At 50.4% G+C, this 21,784-nt stretch overlaps 6 protein-coding genes across 6 annotated transcripts in view; 3 read left to right on the plus strand and 3 right to left on the minus strand.

Moving 5' to 3' along the window:
• Window positions 1-197: 197 nt before the first annotated feature.
• Window positions 198-989, minus strand: PFICI_07904 (uncharacterized protein; the record flags this gene model as incomplete). Its single annotated transcript, XM_007836485.1, has 2 exons — window positions 198-902; window positions 975-989. The coding sequence occupies 2 exons, from the start codon at window positions 987-989 to the stop codon at window positions 198-200; spliced, it is 720 nt and encodes a 239-aa protein (XP_007834676.1).
• An 867-nt stretch (window positions 990-1,856) lies between these two features.
• PFICI_07905 (uncharacterized protein) lies at window positions 1,857-6,493 on the plus strand (the record flags this gene model as incomplete). The annotated part of the gene is made up of 2 exons (XM_007836486.1): window positions 1,857-1,929; window positions 2,043-6,493. The coding sequence occupies 2 exons, from the start codon at window positions 1,857-1,859 to the stop codon at window positions 6,491-6,493; spliced, it is 4,524 nt and encodes a 1,507-aa protein (XP_007834677.1).
• A 3,914-nt stretch (window positions 6,494-10,407) lies between these two features.
• Window positions 10,408-14,962, plus strand: PFICI_07906 (uncharacterized protein; the record flags this gene model as incomplete). Its single annotated transcript, XM_007836487.1, has 4 exons — window positions 10,408-10,800; window positions 10,875-11,318; window positions 11,451-12,541; window positions 12,601-14,962. The coding sequence occupies 4 exons, from the start codon at window positions 10,408-10,410 to the stop codon at window positions 14,960-14,962; spliced, it is 4,290 nt and encodes a 1,429-aa protein (XP_007834678.1).
• A 1,248-nt stretch (window positions 14,963-16,210) lies between these two features.
• On the minus strand, window positions 16,211-17,248 carry PFICI_07907 (uncharacterized protein; the record flags this gene model as incomplete). The annotated part of the gene is made up of 1 exon (XM_007836488.1): window positions 16,211-17,248. The coding sequence occupies one exon, from the start codon at window positions 17,246-17,248 to the stop codon at window positions 16,211-16,213; it is 1,038 nt and encodes a 345-aa protein (XP_007834679.1).
• Window positions 17,249-19,794: 2,546 nt separating this feature from the next.
• On the plus strand, window positions 19,795-20,634 carry PFICI_07908 (rRNA-processing protein FCF1; the record flags this gene model as incomplete). Its single annotated transcript, XM_007836489.1, has 3 exons — window positions 19,795-20,088; window positions 20,266-20,462; window positions 20,529-20,634. 3 exons carry the CDS (start codon window positions 19,795-19,797, stop codon window positions 20,632-20,634), a joined length of 597 nt encoding a protein of 198 aa, XP_007834680.1.
• A 995-nt stretch (window positions 20,635-21,629) lies between these two features.
• The window catches only part of PFICI_07909 (Histone-lysine N-methyltransferase), a gene marked incomplete at both ends in the record, with an annotated part of 4,084 nt that continues 3,929 nt past the window's right edge, over window positions 21,630-21,784 (minus strand). Inside the window, one exon of the mRNA XM_007836490.1 lies at window positions 21,630-21,733. Coding sequence (XP_007834681.1) covers window positions 21,630-21,733 — 104 coding nt within the window. The remainder of the gene's footprint in view (window positions 21,734-21,784) is intronic.

Here is a 21,784-nt window from a genome sequence, read left to right on the forward strand (position 1 = left end):
AATACCTACACTGGTGAACAATAAGAAGGGACTCAAAAGGCCCAGAAGCCTGATGAATTCTGGCATGAAGATCATTTTTACAGTTTATACACTTGTTTTAAGATAGTATACATGGCTCAAGTGAAGGCCTTTTGTACAAAAAGGTATAGTCCGACAGCGAAGACGACGTGACGCGTACAATCCTCATGGCAACTCCTTTAAGCCAATTCGCCTCTCTCACGCATCTCGCGACGCTCCTGGATTCTCTTCTTGTAGCGGATTTCTGTCCTTCTTCTCTCACCACCGTCAATCTTCCTGCCTCTCTTGTCCTCCCACATGCCCTCAGTAACCGTGATCTTGGCAATGCCGTTTCCGGAGGGCAGAGCATACGGTCCAATGATGGTCTTGGCGCCCTGGACCCTGTAGCCAGACACCCGGCTCAGCTCTTCCGGTGCAGTCTCCTCCACCGACTTTCCTTCCGGCACGTTGACGACGTACTTCTTGGGAATGGACGGGTTCGCGTCATGTTCGAGCACGCGCAGCTCCGCAGTGCCCTCGGGCGAGACGTGCTTCAGGTCGCCGCCAATGCCAAACTCACCCCTCCGGAAGCGCTGCCGCCACTCAATGAGGTACCGCCGCGTCCGGGGCGGCTCGACACCGAGCTCGGCCAGCTGGCTGGATGTGAGAGAGAAGAGCGACTCCCATGATGGGAATTTGGAGGCGTGAGCACTCAGGCCCCGGCCAATGAGCTTGAGAAAGGTCGGGGCGTCGGGGCAGAATGGCGTGGGCGCTGGGATGATGGGCGCAGGCCGGCTCGCTGCGGACGAGGACGCCCGTATCGTTGATGACGGGCCGAAGACTGTCGCGGGGCGGATCACGTTTTGTGTGAGGGTCTGGCGCAGAAGCTGCGGGCGGAAGACGGGCTGTTCAGACAGGTTAGCTGCCACTCCATCACCAAAAGAAAATGACAGGCGCCATTGAGGGAGTCAGCCTACTTTGAGTGCACCCATGATGGGCGATTTAGAGAGATGCTGCAAGCCTTGCAAATCTCACAAAGGTTCAGGACACAGTCCTCGTGGGTATAGGACTCGTAGGGGCGGAAATTTTGTCGTTGTCGTCGTCGTCGCTCGCGCCGTCTACTGCTTTGGCTCGCCTTGTCGTCGCTGCCAATTGGAAAATCTTCAGAGCCGAAGCTCACCCCTGTTAGTATCCGTGTAACTTTTTGCTAGGTCGGCCAGAGAATTCGCTAAACTCCGATAGATGTCCAGTCTCTAATTGGTTCCGAGGTGGAAGAGCGTGAAATACGCTAGATCTTTATTAGACTAGCGCGGTCATACCAGCGGAGAAACACTGAGAGGCTGCCAGGTACGGAAGAGGGAGTATACATTTATAAGAGTAGCCTTGCCCCGCGGGCCGACCTTCTTGGACCCTTAGCTGCCTACCTACCTAGACCTTATCCATTCCCCCATCATCTTCTCATCCTTTTTCTTTCTTTCTTGTTTCCCCCTACTGCTTCTCTCACTGTCCCTTCTTCATGCCTACGTCGTCCACTCCCCCATCTTGAGGTCCGGTCTACCACGCTTTTCTTTTGAACTTATATTAAGTCTTTCAAAGAAGATGCGACGACAAACGCATACTCCTTCTTTCTTTGCGTCTCATTGGTTGCAAAGATAAATTATACCATTTCCTCATCAACCTTGCCATCGCAGGAACGTCTGTGGCTTCAGACTTGTCCTGTCGGAGTTCTTTCCCCAAAAGCTTCCAACAATTTCAGTGTGGCGATTACGAAGCCCGCAAACAGCATCATTGAGGAATAGCCTATATGGTTGATCTTGCACCACCGTCACCTGTGATTTTGGATTCGAGCTTGGTCAATCATGGCTCGCTCATCCAAAGCGAGATCAAAGCCGACTAAGGCTACCCAAACCGTTGTAAAGTCGGAAACAGATCGTAAGTCACTCTCCAACACCAGAGATATGGTTCTGTTTCGCATCCCACATACCATCCCCAAATCGCCATGTTTTTCCCTAATAGTATACAATTCACAAACTAAAACCTTATAGAGCCCTTCCCTCTCGAGTTTCTCGAACTCATTTCATCTTCTTCGGATGATCTCAGTGAGGGATCACACACCAGTCAGGATGAGCCTCCGCAAAAGCGTTCACGGTGGGAGGGGCAACAGGCAGTCACCGTTGCCAAATCAAGTCTGTCCTTGAAACGTCGCAGACATGCGGCGCTGCAACCTTCGCTCGCCACTTTTCAGCGTCATAGGATCGAGCGCTTCATCAAATTCCAGGCGGATATCGCCCCGGAAGGGGCCGAAAATGTCCTCGAAGCTTTGGTGCTCTCTACTATGCCCACCAGCAGACATGGTCGATACAAGATTGAGTTGGAGACAGAGAACATCGGCGTCTTATCGCCAAATTTGATCAAGATTCTTGATATTGGCAACCGCAGTCGGGACAATCCTGCTGACGATGGAGCCGTTTATGTTTCGGTAGACGTCACTTTTGATGAGTTGGACGACGGACACCATCTGGATTTGGACTTCTCCTTGAAGTGGAACGAATGCAACGATATCTACAAAGGTCTTCGAACTCCACAACAGCGCAGGATCACTGATGACATACAGAAGACCTTCTTTGCAAGCGACACAGATGTGGGGAGCCATATCGGGGTGCAGTCATCGCAAGCCTTCTATGAAGCAGCTTGCATTACTGACGAAAGCTACACTGACCTGAACTCTTTTGTCATTCCTGGTCTCACGTCTAGCTTGTACCCCTTCCAACGCAGAGCCCTTCAATGGTTGCTCGCCAGAGAAGGAGTTCGCTGGGCACCGACTGGTAACAACGGCCTCCATGGACTGACACCCACCTCGCCACAGCACGAGCACAAGCTACCGATATCGTTCCACAACATCCAGGATGCGAATGGAGATCTATTGTATCATAGCGCTCTCTACCATGTCGTGACACGGGATGTTCGACCTTGGCAGGACCTCGAATACATAATCAAAGGAGGTATTTTAGCAGAAGAAATGGGTCTTGGCAAGACTGTCGAGGCGATTTCTCTGATCCTGCTCCATCGTCGACCACTTGTGCCGGGCATAATCAGGGATGCGTACACTGATCAAGAGGTCTGTCCGACTGGTGCGACGCTCATCGTAACACCGGAGACGCTGAAGAAGCAATGGATTTCAGAGATCAAGAGTCACGCCCCGGCGCTACGCGTCATGGTGTACGATGGATTGTTCAAACACCAGGAAACTGTAGAGGAGCTCAAAAAGCAGATGATCGAGAGCGACGTGGTTGTGACAACATACAGCAGCTTGCGAGCTGAAATTCACTTGACACGACCAGAGCCGGAACGCTCAAGGCGGCACGAACGGAAGCGTGCTCGCGCAACATCACCACTAGTCAAGCTCTCGTGGTGGCGCGTCTGCTTGGACGAAGCACAGCAAATTGAGAGTGGTGTTAGCGCTGCTGCAGAAGTTGCCAGGCTGATACCGAGAGTCAATGCCTGGGGCATTACCGGTACTCCCGTCAAAGAGAAAATCCAAGATCTCTGGGGTCTTTTACGATTTCTCCGCTATGAACCATTTGCGTCTTATCCGGCCACCTGGGACACTCTTATATCAAGACACCGGGATTACTTCACACAACTTTTCAACAGATTAGCTCTGCGCCATACCAAGCATGCGGTCAGGAGCGAGTTGGTGCTTCCACCTCAAAGGCGGTATGTCATCACGATGCCATTTACCGCAGTAGAAGAGCAAAACTATCGGAGCAGGTTCAAGAGAGAAGCAGAGTCCCTAGGTTTGTATGAAAACGGCGTCCCTATCGTCCCTGCAGACTGGGACGCAAATAAACCTTCGACCATTGATCAAATGCGACGGGCCTTGGCTACATTGAGACAGACAGTGCTGCATCCACAACTTGGGCCGGAACGAGCACGTGCACTGGGCGGCAGCATAAGCAAAGCTCTGAAAACGATTGACGAAGTATTGGACGCAATGATTGAACAGACTGATTCAGTCATCAAGCAATGGCAGCGATCATATCTCCTTGCTAAGCTGAGGAGAGGTCAACTTTTGGAGAATTCTCCCCGTGTTCCGGAAGCTTTGGCCATATGGTCAGAGGCGCTGCTTGAGATCGAGGCCCTGGAAATCGAATGTCGCTCTCAGATGATGTCCGAATTAGAGAACGCGGGTATCACTACAGAAGATGAACAGCGAGTCATCAATGATGAAGGTGACTTTGAAGACGGTTCAGATCAGCAGAACATACTCCCTCGTCTTGGCGAAGCACGCAGAAGACTCCGCAGCGCCTTGGATCTAAAACACAGAGCGGTATTCTTCATCGCAAGTGCCTACTTTCAGATCAAGTCAAACGAAAAGATGACTGATCCGAACTCTGATGAATTTGGACGTCTAGAAAAGCTTGAGGCTGATGGCTATAAGAATGCCAATTTGATCCGTCAAGAAATTCTCCAGGAGACAAACACCAAGGCGGCATTGTACATGACAGAATTGTCCAAGAAGGCCAAGAAGCAATCCTTTGTGGATATCCCCGAGTTCAAGAGCAGCATAAGAGGTGGCCTTGAAACCCGACGCCATGTTGACCAGTATGAAGAACTCATCGAGGTCCTGAACGAGCAAGCAAATATGGTGGATCAGCTGCGCGAGCATGTCATTCAGCTACTTCTCAGGCCACTCGTTGACCGAGAGGAGGAGGAAATCACCGGCGAGGAATACGAAGACTCCACAAAGATACAAAATGATTTAATGGTCTATACGACCATACTCAGGGCCGCAATTTCCGATCGTCAAGAAGCGCTCAGTGGTTTGGTGAACGAACGCACCAAGCACGAGCTTGCATCCTATAAACGGCAAGCAACGCAAGGCGAGGGACCATCTCCAGAAACTTTTCTAGGGCTGTTGAAATTGCGCGATGAGTCACGGCCAAAAGACCTTCAAGGCTCTTTACGCGGACTCATTTCAGACCTGCGTGAGCTTGCCACAAAATTACACGGTGATAATTCGGAGCGTTCGCAAACGGAACTACGCATTGTTCGCGACCTACAGAAACTGGTTCAAGAAGATACTGTCAAACAGACCAAAGCAAACGCGAATTTGGAAAAGGAACTCGGATTCTTCACATCGGCAATGAATGCTCGTGTTGAGTATTACCGCCAGCTGCAAGCACTCTCTGACACGGTCGCAACATGGGATCGAGAAGATCTTGAAAAAGACGACATACGCATGCGTGACCTCCTCAATGAGGAGGCAAGGTGTCAACGGAAGATTCAAGACGAGGTAGCAGCGCAGCGCTATCAAGTTCATCTCAAGGATCAAGGGCAGACTTCCGAAAAGAAAATATGTCCAGTGTGTACAGATCCATACACAGTCGGCATCCTTACACCATGTACCCATGAATTTTGCGAAGAGTGCATCGCAACTTGGGTTGCAGCTCACCACCGTTGTCCCCTCTGCAAAAAGCCAGTGTCGATGCGAGACTGCCATAAAATTATCGCCCGAGAACCAAAGCTCAAGCTTCGCCAGGATCAGGAGTCAGCAATTTTGAATGATCCACACTCCCCGGAATCTCAGCATCAGTCCAGGACACAAGGTATATATACCAGCTTCGGGGAGGATAAGCTGAAGGAGATCAATGATATCCCATTGGATGGTCATGTGATGCCCACCAAGGTGACTGCACTCATCCGCCATCTTCTCTTTTTGCGCAAGACCGATCCCGGAGCCAAATCAATCATATTCTCACAATTTGGCGCCTTTCTTGACATCTTGAGACAAGCCTTGAATCGACATCATATTGGGAATTTATCATTCTCCACCAAGAATGGCATCACTCGTTTCAAAGAGGATCCAGCGATCGAATGTTTTCTGATGGACGCAAGAGCGCATGCCAGTGGCTTGAACCTCGTCAACGCGAACCACGTGTTTCTCTGTGAGCCACTGCTGAACACGGCACTAGAGCTGCAAGCAATCGCTCGAGTCGACAGAATTGGTCAAACTCACGAAACCAATGTTTGGCTATATCTCGTGGAAGGAACTGTAGAAGAGTCTATATACAATCTTTCCACAAAACGAAGACTCGAGCACATGGCAACGACCAGGAAAGGCAAGGAGACGGAGTCATCGGTACCTACCATATCCGAGGACAATCTGGAGGTTGCGAATTCTATGGAGCTGCAACAAGCAAATCTGCCCAAGCTAATGGACAAGGACACCCGTCTGGGCGAAGTTGTTGACCAGAACGATCTGTGGACCTGTCTATTTGGCCACGTCACCGGGGACGAGGATGCGGAACAAAATGCCATGTCCTCAGATGCTAGGTTCGAAACCCAAGCCGTAAGAGGGTTCCTGGCTGGACGGGCAGCTCAAGAAAGGGCTGAAACTCAGACAAGATATCACGAGGAGAGAGAAATGCGAGGAGGGTCGGAGGCAGTATTCGACGAAGGATCAACCGAGGAAGAGAGCGAACTTGACATATAGGATAAATTTCCGTGATACGACTCTAGGATAAAGAAATAAAGATTATGATGATGATGACGATAATTGCCCACAAACGGGAATGAGAAAGCTTTCCCGTCTGACTAGCAGTGTCTATGAGGCTATTCACGGATAGCCATACTCACCATCAGCTACATAGTGGCGTATCACTCTGCCTAAGATAGAGCCAGCCTAAGTGGTCCCATGCACTGTCTCGAAACTGCTGCTCGTTCATGGTAAATTCGACATAATCATTTGTCGTTGTGTTCTGGACTCTTTGGAGGGGAAAGAAAGGCGAACAAGGCTAGACTAGGCTCAGAGACAGAAGTTCCATATGACTGTCTTGACAACTTGTGTAGTTAGAAGTCGCCCTAGTGAAGCCTGGTTGACCTTGCAAAAAGATTTATTACGAGAGAACCGCAGATCAGGCAGAAGTTCCAGATGACTCTTTTCGATCAAGGTCATCTATGGAATACACACCAACGAATCAAAACAAAAAGAAGCAATGCTAAGGTACGCGGTGCAGCCTGTGGGGAATGCCCAGCCATATAGGCGTGAACGGCTCCGAATAGACTCTTGGAGGGGTCGGTTCGGCTCGGGGTTTGCGCGGATAAGGGATGGCTTTCGTTGGAATTCCTTTCCCCATGCACAGCAGAAGACACTGGGAAGGATTCAGTTTGTTTCTAGATGGGGGTTGGGATTCAAGGGTATTTGCTGGGCTGGAAATGTTTACGTGATAAGGTCCCTGGAGTCTAGTCAAGAGTCCCTTGGAAACATGAGTGCAGATACATTCTACACGTTAAGCTGTTCCACTATTGTCATTGAAGCATTGTTTGCGAAAGCGAGGGTTAGCCTAAGTCAGATACGGGTGTGCCCCATCGACGGAGTTCGGAGACTTTTCCATCTCTCAAACATTGCAAGGCGGGAATTCCGTACTTGGACAGCACTTCGGCGTGAATCTGATTTTCTCGAAGCGCCAGTCAGCTCTTTCATTACGTTGTGGCCTGACTCGGCCGCATCTTTGCAATTGACTTTTTTCTTCTTCTTCTTCTTCCTGTCATACAACATAACGCATTTACGTTCTCTTGTGTTGTACTGCCTTGATGATCATCGGGGGTTGAAGTGGTTGTCAGCCGGGGTGTTGACCGAGGACATCTAGAATATCGGATTCGGATCTCGCATGGGGTCAGTGACTCAGTGTCCCCGCCCAGCAAGGGCCGCGAACTGATCCTTCTGCCGAATGGTGTACGGCCGACATAGACTCACCGCATCGAGGGCTTGCTTACTTACACAGTCACTATTGCAAATGACAAGAGAGGAAAAAGGGACGAGGAACGAAACTGTTTCTTGGGCGAAGTACTATAGTGGGGCCGCTCGGACTATAGTAAACTGCGAGGAGTCTGGGCAGAAAGACCCCGAGTACCTTGTATTAATAATTGATCAAAAAACATTCGGCGGCTATCAGGGTTAAGAACTCAGCACACGTTTTTTGTAATGCTTCCACCCCGCATAATGGACCATTCGGACCATGCTAGACTATGCAGTACAAAACTCTTTTTTCTCTGTAAACAAAAAGGGACATGCCAATATGACAAACAGGAATGACGTTGTCATGGTAAACGAATGCTTAGCAGGGCCTTGTAAGCTGAATCATGATGGCTGCTGCCGTATGCCGTATGAACCAATCCTGCAGGCATATGTACCTTGATGAGGCTATCCTCAAAAGAGTGTATGTGAGGTTACTTCAGTGGGTGCCAGACCCGTCACACCGCAATGTGATGTTGTCAATTGGCACACTTTGATGGGAATGTTTTGGTGGGCAGGAGACATCGGCATTTTGTGAAATCGCCGGTTCGATCTGATTACTTTGTACATGACATTGCATTACACTACATTACCGACACATGTACACTACAGCACGTCTTGCTACAGTAAAAACCTGCTAAAAGGCGGAGGGGGGCAACCCATCAAGAGGCATACCTTATTTTCAACAAAAACGACGCCCACCCGGGCCGTTTAGCGGGTGCCTTAGCAGCGGACATAAGGGTTGCTTAAGACCATGTGGGCAATTCCGATCTAACATAATGTATCCCGCAAGAAATGTTTGTAATTCACCAAATAGTGATTATGGGAGAATCTCAAGGAATCAAGGAGACTAGGTAGACTTTAACACTAGGACTTGTGCTTCATGATACTATTACGAAATCTCTCGGGGACATGACAACATCGAAACCCGAAACTCCCAAAGGTCAAATGACTGAGCCTGGCGATTGCTTTGTAATGACAAGAGACTCTGCTTCTACTCAAGAGTGGGTGTAGTGCTTTTTCAGTACAAGTCCTTGTCCCCTCCACTCCTTCCTCGCGGCTCTAGCCTCCCGAAGCAAGACCTATCGTTCGCCCAGAGCGCCAAGCTCCCAGCCCAGGCGGCAGGTCTAGCAGACGCTAAAACACGCCTAGGTCGATCAACTACACTAATCAATCTCGGGGCCATGATTTGTATACAAAGATGCAATTTTGAGAACAGGCTGCCTAGGTACGCCAATTTTTAGGAAGAAATTGAGGCGAAAAATTAAAACATGATGAATTCAAGTGAACGTAGCCACGGACAGTGGATATGACTAATTCGGCAGTGACTGTTTACTCAATCATTCAGTGAGGAACTTGATTAGTTGAAGTCAGCACCCTGGGCAAGTAAATACCTAAGTAGTGTACATCATCATACAGCATGTACTCGCTCGAACGCACGTTTACGCCAGACCCGACCCGCGGGGTGTAAATCGAGGGCTCCGAGTGGTGAACCGTTTGCGCTAGGAATGCAACCTGAATTCCGTGCAGCAACGCCCGCATTCTGGAAGGGGAGGAAAAAGAAGACACATCAGTGAGGTAGGACATGAACACTGAATTCCCGGAGGTTATCGCCCACTAATCCGATGCCGTCACCACCTGTTACATTAGTTTAGCTCACGGTACTCTGTACGAATCCACTGTCCCTCCGTCCACTAATCGCTGTCTGCCCTACGTGTTTAATCGACTGCCTACAGTTTAGGTACCTTTAGGCCCCATAGTGAATGAATCAGACGGGGGAAACCCCCCCAGCTTCCAGACCACACCCCATGTCACTTGCCCTATCGAGATGGGGCCTTCTCGTTGCGAATCTGCTGCTGCGGCCTGTCTCGGCTATCCGCAAGCCGGCACGGGGTTGCTCTGATAGTAAAATCCGGAGACACACAGGGAACAGAGAGAGGAGTAGAACCAGAGAAGGGGGAGAAAAAAAAAGCGAGGGAAAAAAAAAAAGGGACGGTAACTTTGTACCCCTTGTCTATTTCGTGTGCAGTTGCGGGGCACCTTCTACCTAAGAGTCAAAGCATCATAAAACTATCTTCAATGGGCACATTTTCTTCTAACCCCCCCAGTTCTTTAAAGCCGTCCAGGCTCCGTTACTGTTTCGTTTTTTCTTCGTTCCCTTCCCCTTTCTCCCAGTGTACATAATTCGGCCTTCACCCCTCTCCTGGAGCCTTGTTCCCTTTCTGTTCTCTTGGAACCAGGTTTTGGAGTAGTCGTTGTCGTCGTCGTCTCATGTCCCATCCCTGCCTCTACTAATTCGGCGAGGGTATCTTATCTTTAGGCGAATCTCATACCCGTCTCAGTCAATCGTCTGGACTGGCTTCGGAAGAGACATCCGGGGATACGAACTAATTGGGAATATATCGCCGCCAAGTTGAAAAGAAAATCCAGACAACCGTGCTGCCATATTTCTTTGCGCAGCCCGTGAATTTGAGGCGCTTGATATTTCTCTCCCAATTCTATATTTTCCATACCGGTCGCCATCCGCACAGATAAGTTTGCCACAGCATCTGGGGGCCGGGCTTCAACTGCACCTTACCGCGCCTCCCGTTTCGCGGTGAAGACGGGGCAAAATGACGGACAGCTCTTCGCTGAGGAAGGAGGAATTGGAGCCGGTAGATCCAGCGGCCGCGGTGAACGCCACCCACGAGTCCGAGCCCATTACTCCCGTCTCGCCCATCCTGGACCCGGAGGAGGAGATCCGCCGCAAGGAGGAAGAGCATGAAAAGCGTGCCGAGAGGGAGGAGATTCGGCGGACACAGAGCACCGCTACCGACCTGAGCGTACTGACGCGGACCACAACGGGCGCTTCTTCGCCGCCACAGTCGAAACCATGGTATAAACAACCCGATCCCCTGAAATGGGGCAAGATTCCGCCCGTACCGGAAGAGCGTGGCGAGTCGCGAGAGTACCACGCTGGCTGGCTCAGTAGGTTGACGTTCCAATGGATGGCGCCTTTAATGATGGTAAGTACCTCCAATCTCAGTGATTTGGAATGTCGCAAAGACTCCGTATGTATGTATACTAATATATTCTCAAGGCCGGTTACAAGAGACAATTGGATATGAAGGATCTGTGGACTATCAACCCAAATAGATCTGCAGATGTACTCACAGACAAGCTACAAGCAAATTTTGAAAAGAAAGTCAAGGAGGGCGGCAAGTATCCCCTGCTCTGGGCTCTGCACGAGACTTTCTTTTGGGAATTCTGGATTGGAGGGTTCTGCCAATTCGGTGCTTCCATCATGCAGGTCATATCCCCCTTCACACTGCGTTACCTGATTCAGTTTGCCACGGATGCGTATAACGCTTCACAGGCTGGAGAGCCAGCGCCACACATTGGCGCCGGCATGGGTCTGGTCATTGGTGTGACCGCCATGCAAGTCCTGCAAAGTCTAGGCATGAACCACTTCATCTACCGCGGCATGATGATTGGTGGCCAAGTCCGAGCTGTACTTATCGGCGTGGTATACGAAAAGTCCATGGTGATATCAGGCCGGGCGAGAGCTGGCACGGATAAACCCAAGGACGATTCAGCAGCTGACGCCGACAACGAAAATGAAAAGGGCAGCAAGTCGAAAGCTAAATTCTGGAAAAAGGAAAAGAAGGGCAAAAAGGGCCCCCAACATGACGGAGCAGGATGGAGCAACGGAAAGATTGTGAACCTAATGAGTGTTGACACCTACCGTATCGACCAGGCGGCAGGTCTCTTCCACATGATTTGGAACGCTCCCATCATCTGTCTCATCACTTTGGTGCTCCTTCTGATCAATCTGACGTACAGCGCTCTCGCCGGTTTTGCGCTGCTGGTTATTGGTATTCCAGCCTTGACTCGAGCCATCCGCAGTCTGTTCAGGCGGAGGAGTGTCATCAACAAGATCACTGATCAGCGTGTGAGCTTGACTCAGGAGATTCTCTCTTCGGTTCGATTTGTCAAATACTTTGGCTGGGAGATGGCCTTTCTGGAGAGACTAAAGGACATCCGTGACCGAGAGATCCACGCCATTCAGATTCTGTTGGCCATCCGTAACGCCATCAACGCCGTCAGCATGTCGTTGCCAATTTATGCCTCTATGCTGTCTTTTATTGCTTATTCGTTGACTCGCCACGATCTTGCCCCAGCACAGGTCTTTTCATCGCTTGCACTGTTCAACGGTCTTCGTATGCCTCTCAACTTGCTGCCCTTGGTTATCGGTCAAGTTGTGGACGCCTGGGAGTCTCTCAGACGTACGCAAGAGTTCTTGTTGTCCGAGGAGCAGGACGATGAGGCCGTATACAAGCCAGAAGCCAAGAATGCAGTCGAGGTTGTCAATGCCAGCTTCACCTGGGAGCGCGCAACGGCTCAAGATTCAGAAAAGACTGCTGGCGGCAACGAGCCTGCAAAGAAGGCAAATGCCAAGTCGGAAGCTCCTGGATCTGACGACACGAGTACCCTTGTGGACGAACGTGAGCCTTTCAAGATTCAGGATTTGAACTTTGAGATTGGCCGGAACGAGCTCGTGGCTGTCATTGGTTCTGTGGGCAGCGGCAAGACAAGTTTGCTGGCTGCTCTCGCAGGTGACATGCGGAGAACATCAGGTGAGGTCGTCCTTGGTGCCTCGAGAGCCTTTTGTCCGCAATATGCTTGGATTCAGAATGCCACCCTCAGGAACAACATAACTTTTGGCAAAGACTTGGATCGTGAATGGTATAACGATGTCATCCAAGCGTAAGTCTCTGATCTTCCCATTCCGTGCCCAAATGCCCTCACTAATATTCCAATGATAGCTGTGCCTTGCAACCTGACCTGGACATGCTTCCTGACGGCGACGCAACGGAGATCGGTGAAAGAGGTATCACAATCTCTGGTGGTCAAAAGCAGCGACTCAACATTGCCAGAGCAATCTACTTTGATTCTGACATTGTCATCATGGACGACCCTTTGAGTGCTGTTGATGCCCATGTCGGCCGGCACATATTCGACAATGCCATTCTCGGCCTCCTCAAAGATAAATGTCGTATCTTGGCAACCCACCAGCTTTGGGTTCTGAACCGCTGCGACCGCATTATCTGGATGGAAGGAGGAAAGATCCAGGCAATCGACACCTTTGACAATCTCATGGCAAACCACACCGGATTCCAGAAGCTGCTAGAGACCACGGCGGTCGAATCAAAGGACGACAAAGATGGAGAAGAAGCAGTCGTCGAAGAGAAGACGGCTGAAGCCAAGAAGGATAAAAAGAAGAAGAAGAAGAGCACAGGTCTCATGCAGGCTGAGGAGCGTGCCGTGTCCAGTGTTCCCTGGTCCGTCTATGGTCAATATGTCAAAGCATCCGGAACGGTCTTGTCCGCGCCCCTCGTCATATTGGCTTTAATCTTGTCTCAGGGTGCCAATATCGCTACCAGTTTGTGGCTATCGTATTGGACATCGGACCACTTTGGCTACAGCACCGGTGTCTATATCGGAGTATATGCTGGTCTCGGAACGGCACAGGCTCTTCTCATGTTTGTGTTCTCGCTCATGCTGACAATCTTTGGCACCAATGCCAGCAAGACCCTTCTACGCCAGGCTGTCACTCGCACGTTGCGAGCGCCCATGTCGTTCTTTGATACCACTCCTCTCGGTCGCATCACGAACCGCTTCTCCAGAGACGTGGACGTCATGGACAACAACTTGACCGATGCCATGCGAATGTACTTCCTCACCATGGCTATGATCATTTCGGTCTTTTGTCTGATCATTGCCTTCTTCCACTACTTTGTCATCGCCCTCGTCCCGCTCATTATCATATTCATCATTGCAACGGCATACTATCGGCAGTCTGCCCGTGAGGTGAAGCGATTCGAGTCAATCCTCCGTTCGGTTGTTTTTGCAAAGTTTGGCGAGGGTCTTACTGGCGTGGCAACGATTCGTGCTTATGGACTGAAGGAACGTTTTACATCGGATCTGCGTCGCGCCATCGACGAGATGAACTCGGCCTATTTTCTGACTTTTTCGAACCAGAGGTGGCTATCTATGCGTCTCGACCTTATTGGTAATCTGCTGGTCTTCACCACTGGTGTGCTAGTTGTCACTGCCCGATTTTCGGTTGCACCCTCAATTGGCGGTCTGGTGCTCTCGTACATTCTCGGTATCGTTCAGATGCTGCAGTTCACGGTCCGGCAGCTGGCTGAGGTGGAAAACGGCATGAACGCTGTGGAACGTCTGCAGTACTACGGTACGCAGCTCGAGGAGGAGGCACCCGAGCACACGATCGACATCAAGCCATCGTGGCCGGAGAAGGGTGAGATCATCTTTGACAATGTCGAGATGCGATACCGTGCCAACTTGCCGCTTGTTCTCAAGGGCATGACCATGCACGTCCGCGGTGGTGAGCGCATTGGTATTGTCGGCCGCACGGGTGCCGGCAAGAGTTCAATCATGTCGACGCTTTTCCGTCTCGTTGAGCTGTCGGGTGGTCACATTACAATAGACGGCCTGGATATTTCGACAATTGGCCTCCATGATCTCCGGTCGAGACTCGCCATCATCCCTCAGGACCCAACGCTCTTCCGCGGCACGGTACGATCGAACCTGGACCCCTTCTCGGAGCATGATGACCTCAAGCTCTGGTCGGCGCTGCGACAGGCCGATTTGGTATCCCAAGATGCCTCAATCGATGACAGAGACCCAACTCGCGTCCACCTCGACACAACGGTTGAGGAAGACGGACTGAACTTTTCGCTCGGTCAACGCCAGCTCATGGCGCTTGCGCGTGCTCTGGTGCGTGGTAGTCAGATCATTGTGTGTGACGAGGCGACCTCGTCCGTCGACATGGAGACAGACGACAAGATCCAAAACACAATTGCAACTGGATTCAAGGGCAAGACGCTGCTCTGCATTGCGCATCGACTGCGCACCATCATTGGTTACGACCGCATCTGCGTCATGGACGCGGGTCGCATCGCCGAGCTCGACACCCCCGCGGCTCTGTGGCGTCAAGGTGGTATTTTCCGCAGCATGTGCGACCGCAGTGGTATCCGTATGGAGGATATTGCTGGCGCGCGGGAGCAGTTGAGCAGCGGATCCAACACCAGCAGCGATGACGATAGTAACGTTGTCGACGAAAAGGCCGGTGGTTCTAGCGGAGACGATGGGCAGCAAAAGTAGATACCCCAAGGAAAGGGAAGATACTCCAGTTTGGGATGGTTGATGGATAAGCATCAAAAAGTACATATTAAAGTTGATGATACTATCAACTACATCAAGCATTTAGGAATTCTCGGAAAAGAGGAAGAGAAGCCTTACCAGCTTGGATAAACATAGCATAATAGACAATGGAGTAATGACTAAAAAGAATTAGAGTTGCATGACAAACCAGGTCGCCCTGCGTCGCCAATGTGTAGAATGGTGAATATGGGAAATCATTGTAGTAACGCCTTTGAGTATGTCTTTCTTGTATTGGTGTGCCTTCTGCCGAGAGTAGTTGGACGTGTGGTCATTGCTAGAAGAAGGGAAGGGGGCATCTTTATATAGAGATGAAAAGACGACGAGGGGTGGTGATACTTTTCATTCCCAGTGGACTCATCAAGTGTAGGAAGCAAAGATCCAACGACACCTCTCATAGAAAATAAAGAATCGAGAAAAGAGGAGAGAAAAAGGAGAAGTGTCTAGCGTTGTAAGATAATAGCGACTGCGTATATAAGCATATTGTGATTTTTGGCCAACTAGAACCAAACTAAAGTAAGTACTGATTCTGCGGGGACTCGAGCGCAGCAGCTCTATCGAGAAATTGACATGATCAGGGAGAAGAAAATGTGATATATCATAAATATGGTGATCCATGATTATATAGACGATCAATCTGGGATGATGAAACACCATATTACTATAGAGACAGTATAGAAACACAGAAAGGATAATATTGGCAATTATTTTTGAAAGCAAGAACGAGTCAAACATCATGTACTCGACGCGTCTCTTCACGACATCTTTAAAGCAAATATGATTCGAGAAAGTTTGGTATTGCTTAAAATGATGAATAATGAGCTATGGGATGCTGGTCCAATTGACAATGAAAACTATGGTATAAAAAGCGGATACGTATTTACGGTGCTTGGAATTTTTCTTCTTGCTCTGGAGTAGCCAAATGATACGACACACGCATACGGGGGGAAAACAAGCCAACCACCCCCTTTAATGAACTCCTTTTCTCCATTCCAAGATGCAAAATGCCGGGGGAGAACACAGTTTTTCTGCTCGTGGAAGCCTGGTATCCGATGATACCAAAAAAGTCTGATGATATTCCTGACCACCCAAAACCTGGAGAGACCTTCCATCATGATTAAATATCTCTCTTTTTTATGACGATGCGAGTTGGGAACGAGGGAAAAAAAGCAAGAGGTATCAAAAACGGATTCAGAAGCGCTCTCTCGATTGGCGATAAGCATGGTTTCCACCTGGAGGTGGGAATTGTTGTGGGTTCTCGTCGAGCAAATCGTCCAAGAACATGCTGGGTGCCCGGCCGCTAGGAGCCTGGTTGAGGTTGAGCGTGCTCGTGCTCATCTGGGGATGGCGTCGCGTGGGTTCATTGTGCGGCGTGAGACCGGGCGAGCCGTGCGACTCGGGACGGAGGTCGCTCATGCTAATAGAATGGCCATGACTTTGCTGCCCGGCGCCCTGGTTAGCAGCGTAGAAGCCCGAAGGCAGGAAGGTGGAGGAGCGGTTGCCGCCATTTCCGGCGTTGCCCGCCGTTGGTGAGAAGAATAGGTTCGTCTGGCTCGGGGTAGAGGATGGTACCGGGCCACGGTTCGTCCGCCGCACGCCGCGGCCAGCAGCAACGGCAGCGGTGGCACCCAGGGAGCCTTTGGATTCGTGGTCCTTGTATTGCTGATAAAAGGGAGCAGTGGTAGGGCCTGGAATAGCCATCTTATCGTTGGCCAGATGCTGAGCCAACGCAGCGCGCTTAACCGATCTGTGTAAAAGACATGCCACAACGGCCCGCCAGATTAGGATGGCGATACCAAAAGCGCCGAGAATGGAGCCAACGGCGATGAAGACGGTTCCCTCGGGGAGACTCGATGTTTGCATGAAAGGCGCGTTCTTGGTATCTGGTACAGTAGGAGCAGCATAGCTATAGGTGGTGGCGGCGGTGGAAGTCGTAGAATCCGTCAACTGTGGCACGGTGGCATCTGTGCCGGTGGTGGCCGCAGACGTGGTTGACAAGTTGGGTACTGTTGTAGTTCCCGAAGCGGCAGTCGTCGAGTCGTCATCCGAGGTGGCAGTTGTGGCGGCAGCAGTCGTCGTCGTGGCAGCGGCCGCCGTTGTAGTTGCGGCAGTGGTTGTGGCCGCGCCAGTTGTAGCATCAGCCGTGGTTTGCGCAACGGCCGAGACGGCAAAGAGGGCGACTGTAGACAGAAGCAGGCCACGCTTCCATGTTACAGAGCGTCGTGCCATGATTATTTATTTCCCGAGCTGTGCGCCTGAAAGCCCGACCTCGACTCAGGCTGGTTGCGGAAGATATTAAGAATGTAGCGACTGTAGCGACAAACGTAGGTTGCGATTTGTCGAAACTGAGCAGTTGCGTGATGCTATTGTTGCCCAACAATTATCCCAAAGAAACCTCTTTCCACTAACAATACTCTTGTCTATTGACCAAGTCGGCGGTCAAAAAAAGAAAGAAACCCTTCCCTCAGAGATGCGGCGCGCGGCGTACAAACGAAGGACGAGCTTGGAACGAATCGAGTGGGTGGGCCAACTCGTGATTCACAAAGCAGCCGGTAGCAAGTGAAAGACGGCGCTTCTTCGCAGCTCTAGTAGTCGGACAGACAATGACCTGACTAGCGACGACACAAGAGAAACCTGGTCAGAAGGACATTGTCAAAGAGTAGACGGCGATGCTGCGGCTCAAGGACAGACTCGGGTTATCGGTCTTTTTCCTCTGCTCGGCTGTGAGTATTAAAAGAAGAAGGCGACTGTCAGTGCAACGCAGAAAAATGGATGCGATCAAATGCGAGCGAGGACAGGAAAGATGGGGAAGTGGATGATGGGCAACGAAACAGAATACGACTGACTGGGGACGCGAAAAAGGAGAGTGGACATTCTATCTGTTCCAGTGAGTGGACATTGGGAAAAAGGAACCAGAACTAGGTAGACGCCGGCCGGGGGCAAGCAAGTGGGAATGAATGAATGAATGGAAAGACCCCGAACCAACCTGCTGAAGGCTCGTACCTAGCGACTGTCAAAGGCTTAGCACGGGCGGGATTGGGGGGCCCTTGTTAGAGGTCAGGTCACGCTTTCGGGTCATTGGTGTGTGTGTGTACATTATTAGATTCAGATCTGGGCTGGGGGACGGCTAATGTATTGACGAGATCTGCAGTTTCGTTCCGCAATTCAGGCTAGGGAATCTGTAAAGGAAGGGTTGGGTAATGTAGTCAAGGGCAACGATGCACATATGCACAGCACTATACTACTACTACGAGTTGGAAGAACGATCAGTGAAATAATTTGACAGTGAGGAGGAGAAACGCAACAAATTGTGCCCATTACCTGCGCAAGGTAACCAAAAAACCACGTCGCTCTGCGGTGTTAGCAAGTATGGATTGATTGATGGGATTATACGAACTTGTGTGTTCAGCTCGGCGTTGATACGAATTTCTAGGCAATAGTAATACGTACATACATACCCACTCACCACTCCAGGTGTCCTTTGGAATGATGAATGCAGGTCCCAAGTGTTGCAGTGTCAAGTTACGAAACTATAACAAAATGCTAATACTCTACAGTTTTACTTTATATGCAACAACTGTCACAAATTCTAAATTGAGACCCCGTGGCAGCGGGTAACGACGTTGCATTTCGGGCAGATGACAGTTTTGACTTTCCGTAGAAGCCTGTGTTCAGTAGAAAACATATGCGTGTCCCCCGGCTTGCAGACTGCAGTGACCAGACAGCCGGTCCCACGCTCCACGGCAGCGGGAAAAGGTCGCAGATGGGATGGATATGGATGGATGCTTTCGCGATCTCTCTCGCGTCTTGCCAAGAGAGCCATGACTGACACTCTGATCACTGACATGTCTCAGCGTCTCATCACTGTACTAATTAGATCTGCGACGGCGCCATCATCGACTTGCACTACCTGTCAATGCCAATTCTAGAATTAACCTAGTTTTCTTTCCATGTTGCGCATTTTGTAGCGCAAAGCTCGCTTGCTTGCACAGCAACAACAGACTATTGTTGGAAAGAAGCTCTCCTCTCTTTTAATTGCAACCTAGAAAGTTTGCGCCACATACCCAGTCGCGACAGTCATAGTAAAAGTCAATAATCAACAACTGAATACTGTAGCCCCTCCCGTTGCCCCTTACGCCCAGCTCTAGCCAATGTCGGGTATGGTGCATCTAAGGGCATGCATTGCATCTCCCCTCGCGACCATCTTTGAGCTGCTGACGACGGGCGGGCATTGGGTGCAGGGGATGGATATGAACAGGAAACGGTGGAGGTCTCCGACGTCTCCCAAAAGGTCCCACTCATCAATCATGTCCCCCGCCAAAGCACAGAACCACAGACCCTTGGAAGATCTCAAAGTGGGGTGGGGGCCATCTTTAGTGTAGTGACTTCTGTTCGTCACCTGCAGTCTGCAGAGGTTGGGATTTCTTACTAAGGCGGGCCTTCACTGGACCACTGCATTTTGAGCGAATGAGAGCCCGGAGCTTGCTTTATTCCACTTCCGCCGGGCGGTCAAGATTTCCAAAGCTTGCACCGCGGCAGAATTTCTACATCCCGCAATTGGCGTCTGTCGCAAGTTCGCATACCACCAAAGCGAAGCAGAGTAGGAGCAGAGCTGCCCGTTCGACATATAATACAGAAGGACAGAGAGACTATACGAATCCCGTGCCCGACGACACTTGAATTACAATACTTTTAATTCAACAACACACCAACAAACAACCGTTCTTCCCTCCCAGAAACCTAATTGTACTACTACATACCCGCACCCAACAACCATGGGTCAGGCCAAGCGAACCCGCAAGTTCGCCGAGGTGAAGCGCGTCATCTCGAAAAAGGACGCCCGCCGCAAGGAGAACGCCTCAAAGGCCGACGAGGCCAACGACCAAAAGAGCAAGACGGCGCCCGCCTCCTCGGAGCTGATCCGCGAGATCCCCCAGCAGCCCTCGTCCATGTTCTTTCAGCACAACGAAGCCCTCGTGCCGCCCTACTCTGTCCTCGTCGATACCAATTTCTTGTCCCACACTATTAGCCGCAAGCTTCCTCTTCTCGAATCCTTGATGGACCTGCTGGTATGTGAAATTTGTTTAAAGCCCTTTGAGGGGGAGGATGGAGAGAGTTCGGCGCAAGCAATCAAACACTTGCAATGAAGTCGAGGTGGAGGCAAAGAACAATGCTGGGGCCGTCGGCCTCCGTTTCCAAATGAGTCAAGAAATAGGATGGCTAACATGTCTTTCCCTCTGATATAGTACGCCAAAGCCAACCCCATCATCACCGACTGCGTCATGGCCGAGCTGGAGAAACTCGGACCCCGCTACCGACTAGCCCTGCGCATTGCGAGGGATCCCCGGTGGGAGCGACTCCGGTGCGACCACAAGGGCGTCTACGCCGACGACTGCATCGTCGACCGCATCATCAAGCACCGAGTCTACCTGGTAGCCACCAAGTAAGTTTTTCTTTCCCCCTCCTCTGACAGCACGGGAACTGGGCTAACATGAAATCCCACTTGTAGCGACAAAGCATTGAAGAACCGGATACGCAAGATCCCCGGCGTACCCATCATTTCGTGTGCCAAGGGTAAATACGTCGTGGAGAAGCTGCCGGATGCGCCGATATAGTCGGGTGCGTCAACTTGGGTACGACAGCAAGACAGAAAACAGGGCATCAGAATTTTTTACACATTGGAATCGGAGTGCTAGGCGTCGGCGTTCTCACGTACCAGGCATGTCATACCATTTGCTTGTGGCAAGATTGATCATTTGGTCATCTCATTTTTTTATATAAGGTGTAGAGGGAGACAGGAAGAGGAAAAAGAATTGCATGAAACCAGGCGTCCAGGTTTGGAAAATACCAGTCTTGTGCGGCAAAGCGGTAGTAGATATTCGAAAAATAAAGAGAAAAGAAGCCTGGGAAAGATTAATCACAAAATAGGTTCTATCATGAACCAATAATCACTGGATACTGTTTGTAAAAATACTGCAAAACACCCCATAAGATTGCCTGCCTCATGCGACTTTTGATTTCAATCAATATCCTAATCTAGCACTATTATAACAGCTGCCGGAGATTGTTCAACTGTTGTCTGTACATGGGCATAGCGTTGACGTCTTTAAGCCATCGACGTCTGGCTGCCCTGATCTCTGCTGATTCTACAGCATCATCACCAGCCACCATATTTCGTATGCGTTGCTCATCCATGCCTCGTTTTTCCTCCTCTGCGCAAAACTACATCGCATCATGCTGTGCCTTTCCCCCTATCTTGCTTTTTAAGGGTTTCGAGGCAAATCCAAATCCCTAGGGTTACGATTCTCCCCGGAAATCAAAACGCCCGTCTAGCAATTCGTCTTGTGCCCGTCATGGCGGACACAAGACATGGAAACCTCCGGAATGAAATTTGTGCAAACATTGGTGGTACAATAGATTTTTTAGCCGCCTTTTCCCCGTGTTCATTCCTCCATATTATGCATATATATCGAAGAAGCCTAGAATTAGTGGTATGCTTGGTGATTGTCCTTAATAACAAGAAATATTCGTTGTTGAAGCGGTAGGGTGGCACGTTGGCACGGACGTGAAGAAAACAAGAACCACCAAAGATGGACAGGAAGCTATGGTTTCAGTTGAGGAAGCCCTTGCAAGCAGCTGTACCGCACAAACAGGGGATGCGGTCCAAGCTACCAATTTCACGCTCAAACTTGTAGTCGTAGGTCAACTCCTCGTCTGCCACGTTTGTTAGTATGAGAGATGCCGTGATGCTTCGTTGGGAAAGGG

This window comes from Pestalotiopsis fici (assembly GCF_000516985.1).
Source record: "Pestalotiopsis fici W106-1 unplaced genomic scaffold PFICI_Scf_5, whole genome shotgun sequence".
NCBI classification, from domain to species: Eukaryota; Fungi; Ascomycota; class Sordariomycetes; order Amphisphaeriales; family Sporocadaceae; genus Pestalotiopsis; species Pestalotiopsis fici.